The sequence below is a fragment of the Pseudophryne corroboree genome, chromosome 4 (assembly GCF_028390025.1).
Source record: "Pseudophryne corroboree isolate aPseCor3 chromosome 4, aPseCor3.hap2, whole genome shotgun sequence".
In the NCBI taxonomy this organism is placed as follows: domain Eukaryota; kingdom Metazoa; phylum Chordata; class Amphibia; order Anura; family Myobatrachidae; genus Pseudophryne; species Pseudophryne corroboree.
In genome coordinates, this window is record NC_086447.1 from 177,327,332 (window position 1) to 177,337,390 (window position 10,059).

General features: G+C 40.7%; 1 protein-coding gene across 2 annotated transcripts in view; it reads left to right on the forward strand.

The window, feature by feature from the left end:
* GK5 (glycerol kinase 5) overlaps positions 1 to 9,730 on the forward strand; it is a 71,052-nt gene extending 61,322 nt beyond the window's left edge. For both annotated transcript variants that reach the window (XM_063915575.1, XM_063915576.1), the window contains 6 exons: positions 1,003 to 1,107; positions 1,644 to 1,738; positions 4,643 to 4,746; positions 5,659 to 5,718; positions 5,808 to 5,941; positions 7,653 to 9,730. In XM_063915575.1, coding sequence (XP_063771645.1) covers positions 1,003 to 1,107; positions 1,644 to 1,738; positions 4,643 to 4,746; positions 5,659 to 5,718; positions 5,808 to 5,941; positions 7,653 to 7,828 — 674 coding nt within the window. In that variant the 3' untranslated portion in view covers positions 7,829 to 9,730. The remainder of the gene's footprint in view (positions 1 to 1,002; positions 1,108 to 1,643; positions 1,739 to 4,642; positions 4,747 to 5,658; positions 5,719 to 5,807; positions 5,942 to 7,652) is intronic.
* Positions 9,731 to 10,059: the final 329 nt, after the last annotated feature.

Here is a 10,059-nt window from a genome sequence, read left to right on the forward strand (position 1 = left end):
CTCCATCCACCAACGCCACGTTGCACCACAGACTGTCCAGGAGTTGGCGGATGCTTTAGTCCAGGTCTGGGAGGAGATCCCTCAGGAGACCACCCGCCACCTCATCAGGAGCATGCCCAGGCGTTGTAGGGAGGTCATACAGGCACGTGGAGGCCACACACACTACTGAGCCTTATTTTGACTTGTTTTAAGGACATTACATCAAAGTTGGATCAGCCTGTAGTGTGTTTTTCCACTATAATTTTGAGGGTGACTCCAAATCCAGACCTCCATGGGTTAATAAATTTGATTTCCATTGATAATTTTTGTGTGATTTTGTTGTCAGCACATTCAATTATGTAAAGAACAAAGTATTTAATAAGAATATTTCATTCATTCAGATCTAGGATGTGTTATTTTAGTGTTCCCTTTATTTTTTTGAGCAGTGTACTTAAAACCTGGACTGTGCCTTGAGGACTGCATTTTGGGAGCCTCTGATATAGACCATTCGATAAAACGATTGCTAGAATCTTATCAATTGCTACGGGCAACAACACGGACAATCTCCACTTTTCTTTACAAAGTTTGCTATATCTCCACCTTCGTTTGGGAGATGTGTTCTTCACTTAGCAACTTAAGTAACCATTTAAATATTCCACATATGTAGCTTAACTTTCTGTGTGACCCTCCCCGTTTTCCTTGTTTGGGTACATCACTGAAGATGGCTACTGTGGAGTATTTAAGGTGAAAAATCGCAAGTACAATTGCCGATAATTTCCGGATACTCCGTGTCAGCCCAGCTTACTCACCCATGTTGTTTCGTCAGCTATATATTTTTCTGAGTCCGATTATGCAATCAACCATAGACAACATAGGATAAGAAGGATCTGCACCATATACCATCCAGCTGGCCTTCATCTACTGATCTAAACCTAGTTTAGAAGGCAAGCTACCCAGTATGCCATGGAGTATTTAGAAGATCAACAATGATACGTAGTTAAAATTTGTTGTTTTCTCTACCAGGTCTATATCCTCTAGTGGGCTGGAAGATTGGTGATGAACTGGTGTGTTTAGCAGAGGGCAATGCCACAGATACTGGGACTGCTATCAAGTGGGCACAAGAGCTAAGTAAGTCCTAAAGATGGTTCTAGACCAACAGACACAATACATGGGAGATTCTTTATTATTTGGTTGTTTTAAAATTGACCTGTAATTCTGTTATGAGAGCTGTTATTTATACACAAAGCATTGTGGCGATAACTCAGCTGTAAATTGTTACCATTCCCTCTCTGACATTTATGCCTTAAGCATGATTTATCTTATTATGACTAGAGTTCCTGGAACACTGATCTCGTGATCATTCCCATCCAATGTACTGGAAGCTGGCAGTGATGACCTCACAGAATCTTCTTATCCAATCTCCTTCCTGCATATGGGCTGTTCACCCTCTAATACTCATGAATATTCATAGCAGCCTAGCATACGTCCAACCTCACAGAGCCTTTCTCAGGTACCCCCAAACAGACAAGTTGTCTGGACTTTCCACTGTGGGTACAGGTGGTGTTAATCACAAAGTTATGTTAATTCTGTACAAATCCTGAAAACATGGTATGTTGGTGCTATGTAAGGTAACGCTCCTTTTAATAGCATTTCCCATTCCTAAGATCTTTTCGCAGTTTTTGCGGACATGGAAGAAATGGCCAGAAGCGTCCCAGACTGTGGGGGGATTTACTTTGTACCATCCTTTACAGGCCTGCAGGTAACAATGCATTCTAGGGAAAGCATTATACTGAGAATATATACACATTTTGGGGGTAATTCCAAGTTGATCGCAGCAGGATTTTTTATAGTAATTGGGCAAAACCATGTGCACTGCAGGGGAGGCAGATATAACATGTGCAGAGAGAGTTAGATTTGGGTGGGGTATGTTCAATCTGCAATCTAAATTGCAGTGTAAAAATAAAGCAGCCAGTATTTACCCTGCACAGAAATAAAATAACCCACCCAAATCTAACTCTTTCTGCACATTATATCTGCCTCCCCTGTAGTGCACATGGTTTTGCCCAATTGCTATCAAAAATCCTGCTGCGATCAACTTGGAATTACCCCCTTTATTCTTTACTCCTATTTTTATTACAGTGACCTTTATGTAAAGGTTTAGCACTGAGCTGACAAAAGTTGAGGCCAATGGCTTACCTACCCTGTGCATCATATTACAGGCAACAGCTGTTTATATATATATATATATATATATATATATATATATATATAAAGACACTCGCTCTCCCAGCACATTGGAAAAAGCAAAAAGCCAGCACTCAGTTTGATGATGAAGAAACGAACAGGTTTTATTCCATTTCAAAGCCACATGTCAAAGCCAGTCGCAGCCCGACAGCTGTTTCAACCACTTGAGGAAAACCTAAAGTGGTTGAAACAGCTGTCGGGCTGCGACTGTGATTCTCTACCCATACATGTGGCTTTGAAATTGAATAAATCCTGTTCGTTTCTTCATCATCAAACTGTGAGTGCTGGCTTTTTGCTTTTTCCAATGTGCTGGGAGAGCGAGTGTCTTTATACTTTTTTACTGCCTTGCACCACCAACATATTTATGGCTTTGAGTGCTGTCTTATATTTATATTTATTTATATATATATATATATATATATATATATATATATATATATATATATATATGCGCGAGTCCATTCTTCTGGATGTCCCTGTGCAGGCTCCTTTCTTCTGGATGTCCCTCTTCGGGGTCCCTGTTTCTTCTAGATTGCATAGACCATACTTGGTTAATGTGCGTCCAGACAGAGATTGAAATCTGTCTTGGCTACATAGCTTCCACACTCTAGGAGGCAAAGCCTCTAGGTTCTAGTGAAAGGGGTTACCACACCCTAAGCACAAGAATTTTTCCAATATAAATATAGCAAGCTATTTGTCATATGCTGTTGCTCTGTGTACATTTTGTGTGTAAATATGTATTATATATGCAAGTACACCCAGTGGCCACTTTACCACGTACAGTGCTCTAGTGCTGGGTAGCACCCGATTCTACAAGGAGCTTGAATCTTGCCTTATAGATTAATGATAGCATGCTGCAGATATGTCGCCTGCACGTTCATTCTGTATGTCTCCTGTTCCACTACATTCCAAAGGTGCTCTGTTGGATTGTGATCTGGTTACTGTGGTGGCCATCAGAATATATTGAACTTACTGTCACATTCATGGAAGCAGCTTAAGATGAAATGTGCTTTATGGCGTGATGGTTATCCTGCTGGAAGTAGCCATTAGAAGGTGTAAACTGTGGCCATAAAGTGATGCATATGGTCATAGCAATACTCAAGCAATGGTAATAAGAGCGAAGAAAACATTCCCTACACAATTACACCACTAGCACCTTGAACCATTGACATAGGTCAGGATATGTCCATGGATTTATTCTGTTTACAGCAGATTGTGACCCTACATCTGCATGTCGCAGTGGAATTCAAGATTGGTCCAACTAGGCAACGTTTTTCTTTGCATGTCCAGTTTTGCTGAGCCAGTACCCTCTGTAGCATAGGTTTCCTGTTCTTGGCTGACAGAAGTGGACCTCGGTGTGGCCGTCTGCTGTAGTAGCCCATTTATGGCAAGGTTTGACGTGCTGTGTGTTCAGAGAGGCTCTTCTCCCTAGCAGTGCTTGCAGCTCATGGTTATGTGAGTTACTTTTGCCTTCCTGTCAGATTGAAGCAGTCCGGCCATTCTCCTCTAACCTTTCTAATTAACTAAGGGGTTTTGTAAACAGCACTGCCTCTCACTGTATGTTCTATGTGAAAATCCCAGGAGATGAGCAGTTAATGACATGCTGAAACAAGTTCAGTGTGATTTACAGACGAACACAATACTGACTGTCATAATACCGACAGCCAATGACCTAGTGAAAATACCGACATGCATTATGCCGACATAGTCAGAATACAGACATGTGAAATGCAGACATTAGTTTTTATTTTTGGGAAGGGGGAGTGTCAATGTCAACATAGGTCAACATGGACACCACCTAAGTGTACCGCGTCCGGTCAGTGCAGGCATGGTGCCTCGCTGCGCTCGGCACACTATTATATTCTCCTTCCAGGTCCGCTGGGATGGTAAAGTACGAATAAGTCTGTTTTTGGCCAAAAATTCCTTAAAAACGTATGTTGGCATTTTGATATGACGGCATTTCAAATGTCGGTATTCAGACTATATTGGCATTTTGAACATGTCTGTATTTTGACCGTATCAGTATTTTGGCTGTCTGTCAATGGCTGATGGGATTATGACCGACGGTATTGTGTCCGTCGGTAAATCAGCTGCTACCCGCTGAAACCACACATCTAACACCAACATTCACTACACTGTTACTTAGATCACAGTTCTTCCTTCAGCATTGCTGCCACATGATTGGCTGATTACAGTTTTGCATTAATGGGCAGCAGTATCTAATGAAGTGGCCACTGAATGTGTATATATATCTCTAGGAGACAGAGATCATGCATATAGTGTGTGTTGTCTGCTTGTAACTTGTCTGTTCTCTCCCTCCCTGCTGCCGATACATGTCTGTAAGTGTTTATCTATTACTATATAATGGAAGGCAGTGGCAGGGAACTTGTTCCTATACTCACCTCTGTATGTATTGTAGGCCCCAGTGAATGATCCCTACGCATGTGCCTCATTCATGGGGCTGAAGCCTTCCACCACCAAGAACCACCTTGTCCGAGCCATACTGGAGTCTGTGGCATTTAGGTGGGAATATTTATCACCCCTATATCGAAGTAAATCTTCTGGAGGTCCCAAGGCTGCAATATACCTTCATTTTGCACTGTTCCTCAATTGCCCACCCAGTATACATAATGGTGCCTGTTATCTGCACTTTACTGCAGTCTCCACAAAGCAACAGTGCGTCTCAATACGAGGGGATGCACTGTCCAAAAATGTATACTTCACACCAGTGTCCTACCACCTATCCCTAATGTGTCTCAATGACAAGGATGTCATCACATAAAGCAGGGGTGAGGAACCCGCGGCCCTCCAGCTGTTGTTGAACTACACATCCCAGCATGCCCTGCAACAGTTTTAGCATGGCAAAATAGCAAAACTGTAGTAGGGCATGCTGGTATGTGTAGTTAAACAACAGCTGAAGGGCCAAAGGTTCCCCATCCGTGACATAAAGGAATAAACTAAAAATGAGAATTCAGGCAAATATCCCGCAGAAGGAAACTGAGGTGTAAAGTAAAAAGTCCTTTTGTCTAGATGCATGTATTCCAAAATACGGTAACTTTTGTTATGTCATAGTCTGACTTTTTCAGTTCTATACGTGAAGGTTATAAGATACCTTTTTATACTGGATCAACTTAAAGATGTGGCCACGTTTAGTGTTACCGCGATGTGGCATGCTGCATAGCGTGCCGGGCTGCGACTATTCCCATCCAGCAACCGCTCCTACATTGCTTATGACTACGCACGTACGCGTATATTCGTGGGTACACTTTTCGAGATTGCATTGCCGCGATGTGTATGCGCCATGCAAAGCTGAGAGAGGCTACATCTGTATCATTTGCCTGGGAGGGATGTAAATTGGCGCAGGGTTTTTTTTTATGTGTATAGTTCTGTAGTTGTTCTGGTCACACTTGTGACATTTTGTTTTTTTTCTACAAGGAATAAGCAGCTTTATGATACAATGCGGAGAGAGACCTCTATTCAAATCTCCCAGATCAGGTAAATATATGTAAGGGGTGGGTCACGTTAGAGCTGATTGGTGGGCTGTGTTTCGCCTTTGCTTTGATGCATTCTTGTTCTCCTTGCAGGGCTGATGGAGGGGTCTGTAACAACAGCTTTGTCATGCAGATGACAGCAGATTTGTTTGGCCACACCATTGATAAACCAAAGCACACAGACATGTCTTCCTTAGGAGCTGCTTTTTTAGCTGGCTTAGCTTTAGGTAAGTATTTGTTCCAGTACAGTATCTACAAGTCAAAAGAAAAAGATAAGTGGCTGGAGTCTATTGGAAGGCGATTCCTACGTTTGCAGCGAAGCAGAAAATAGGGACTTCCCAAGTTACCGCTCAAAAGGCATATAGCATAAGCGATTTCTTCTCCGGCGCTGACTGAAGAATTCCAGCAGTCATTAATACCCAATATTTAAATACCACAAAATATCCAATGGTGCACTCTTCTTTAGTCAATAACGAGCTATATGTATATAAGAGAATGTCCATTTGGTATAAACTTTATTCATAATGTTAGTGACTTTTAATACGATGTAAATTAAGAAACATGTAGGTACAGTGCCCTGGAGTCATCCGTTACTCCGAATGTAGACAGTTATATTTGTAACCCAAAATGTATACAAAAAAGAAAAAAAGATAGATATCTTCTCCCCATCAGATAAAATCGTAAAGGCTGTCTATTATAGAAAATGTGTTTTTTATATATATATATATATATATATATATATATATATATATATAATCTCAAAAACAAAGTATAAAAAATAATAACATTTTTAAGATGCACAAATAAAGCATAAAGTGAAAAAAGTCTCACAAAGTCACTGCAACGTGTTTCACTTCAAGTCATATTTGCAACAGGTTCCTTAGTTTTTGGGGTTTGTTTGTTGTTTTTTTTTTTTTTTTAAATCTTGGTCTGATGCACCCACATATATAGCCATCCATCAGATACCTTGGGGCATTGAACAGTGGGGGTAATTCCAAGTTGATCGCAGCAGGATTTTTTTTTAGCAATTGGGCAAAACCATGTGCACTGCAGGGGAGGCAGATATAACATGTGCAGAGAGAGTTAGATTTGGGTGGGGTGTGTTCAATCTGCAATCTAATTTGCAGTGTAAAAATAAAGCAGCCAGTATTTACCCTGCACAGAAACAAAATAACCCACCCAAATCTAACTCTCTGCACATGTTATATCTGCCCCCCCTGCAGTGCACATGGTTTTGCCCAATTGCTAACAAAAATCCTGCTGCGATCAACTTGGAATTACCCCCCAGTGTTTGAAGGAATTACATAAATATCAAGTTTGAGACTTGGAGCCCAACTCCAATAGATGTTCACCACAAGTAATAGGTTTTTTTTTTTGTGTATCTATCTATCTATATATATATATCTATATATATATATATATATATCTATATATATATATATATATATATATATATATATAGTAGAGATCAGCAGCACTCCATTCCGTTATAACAATATGAATAAAGCCGGTGCCTTCCCAGTGACAATCATGGCATGGATGTCCACAGATACACAAAGCAGTCAGCGGCACTCACGGCTCCCCGGCAGGGAATCAAAGAGACACGGTCGGTGTTGTCAACGTTTCAATGTTATTCAATTAAACATTTTCATCAGGACATGATGAAAATGTTTAATTGAATTACACTGAAACGTTAACAGCACCGACCGTGTCTCTTTCATTCCTTGCCGGGGAGCCTTGAGTGCCGCTGACTGCTTTGTGTATATATATATATGTGTGTGTGTGTGTGTGTGTGTGTGTGTGTGTGTGTGTGTGTGTGTGTATGTAAATATATATATATATATATATATATATATATATATATATATATATATATGTGTGTGTGTGTGATTTTTATGTTTTTATTTGCAATACTTGACATGCATTCCTGTTTTGTAGGTATCTGGTCTAACAAAGAGGAACTGAAGAAGCTTAGACAGCCCCAAGTCCTGTTTGAACCACAGCGGAAGTTGAAGGATTATGAGCTGTCGATGTCTGGCTGGGAGCTGGCACTTCAGCGATGCTCCAACTGGTATAATGCTTGCTATCAGAACAGTCTGCGATACAACACATAGGACACTGGACTGTGTAAACAGGAGGCAGATTTGATCAAAGGACGTGTGGGCTATTTAGCAGAGAAATAGAATATTCCCACTACAAATGTGAGTGTATTCTAAGGAACTTGCTTTGCCCACTCCACTTGTCGGGGTACTGTGCCTTCTTCCTCAGTGCTGCTAATATGGTGTAGTAATCTGCCTTTATGATATCCATGACACCACAGCCCTAAGAAGGCAAAGCCTCATGGGTACAAATAGTAAATGAAGGTGAGAACTGGTAATGTAGTAATATGACAGTCATTACACTGAAATGGAATCCTCCCTGACCTGTATGAGTAAATCTTACTGGTGCTGGCAGAACAAGTTTATCCTCGGCCTAGACATTCAGTACAGAAAGGTGAGTCAGCTGCACTCAGTGTATCAGTGCTGGTTCTGGGGCTACTGTAAGAAACTTGCAAGTCACTTTAACGCATTTATAGGTATTGATGAAATGTGAGATTGTTTCCCTAATATCAGTGTAACATTGGAACATCATCGTTTTTGAGGTATGCACTCTGCTTAAAATGTATACCCATAACTGGAAAATGATACAATGTTGTGCATTGTACAGTGGACTGTATGTAGTGCCTTATGCAAAGTGACTGTATTTCATGACTGCATTTTATGTGTGTGTACAAGCTTATACGCTTTGTTACCATTTCCAGTTCTCGTTTTATGCTGGGGGAGGGGTTGGGCTTTCTTTTGACACGCATAGTATACATTTAAAGGCACAGGAATGACCACGGCCTTTGCAAGGTGTACGATAAGATGAAGAAGGTATTTTAGGCTAGGAGATTGGCACACTTATAGAAGGTGAGTAACTGTTTTTAAAACACAGGCCAGTTTTAGTGCAGACTTATGGTTCTGACCAGAAGCCGTTTCATAGCAGTTTCCTACAATGTGGCATTATTTTTTTCTTTTAATTTAAAAATTTTTTTTGCAAGCCATGTTAAAGTCTGACTTTGGGAGCTGACCGGTAACTTTCAGCCTAGGAAGCAAACGCAAGCAAGTTGCCCAGTGGTTCTACCTGCCCCATTTAACAAAGCCGAGACTAGTCTAGTGACAGACTATACTATACAGAGATCACATTAGTGACCAATGCAGTGTGCATTCAAGTAACCAGTATACAATACAGGGAACATCCTAATAACCAAAATGCAAAACTGGGTACCTTCTAGTCACCATGATAAATCATAAAAAGTAGTATTAATATATGTTGTTAGTAAAGTCCCACTCTGTGTGTAACAAAAATATCAGTATTACTGACATGGCATAAAAACATACTTATTTACACACACACAAAAAAAAACTTATACAGAAACTAATTGAGAACAAAACATTGATTCACTGATACTGTTACAATAAATGATCAATCCAAATGGTCTTTTAACACATACACCTCCCTCATGGCGATTAAACCTCGGACTCCGCCTAACCCTGCTAAATAACAGGCATAATATCTATGGGGGTGAACCAATCAAACAACTTACCTCTCTTGTGGTCACTCATTGCATGCTTTGTGTTTTCTGCCCTCTGATTGGTTGATGGCTGGAGCTATCCACCAAACTCCAGCCACTGTGATTTTGTGAATGGACAGAGCCAGAAACCAATTGCCATTTCTGCAGCCTGGAGGCAGGCAGAAGATTCTGTCCAATTGCTCTGATTGTGTTATAAACACAACTTGAGCAGCTGCCTGCACCCAATACAACCGCTATCTAGATGCAGAGTAAAGCCACAGACTACCTGTGGCACCAAACCAGGTTGTACTGGCCCAGGAGGCAGTTGCCACCCTGCCCCCGGCACAGCCCACCCCTGGGCTGACTGTTTAGGGACTTAGGCCCCCATTTATCAAGCCTTGGAGAGTGATAAATAGCACGGTGATAAAGTACCAACCAGTCAGCTCCTAACTTCCATGTCACAGGCTGTGTTTGAAAAATGACAGTTAGGAGCTGGTTGGCTGATACTTTATTACTGTACTGTATATCACTCTCCAAGGCTTCATAAATCTGGGCCTATGTTTTAAACATGTTATATCTGCTTGCCTCAATGTTATGTCTGATTATTAATGTTTCAAAAGATTTATCAGGAAGCAAATGAAGTCTAAATGGATGTGTAATGTAAATAATTACTTTGTAATACATGCCATGCAGTAATGTATTTTTTTGCTTTGTAATATAAAATAAAATTGTCAAACCATTTCTTCCATGACC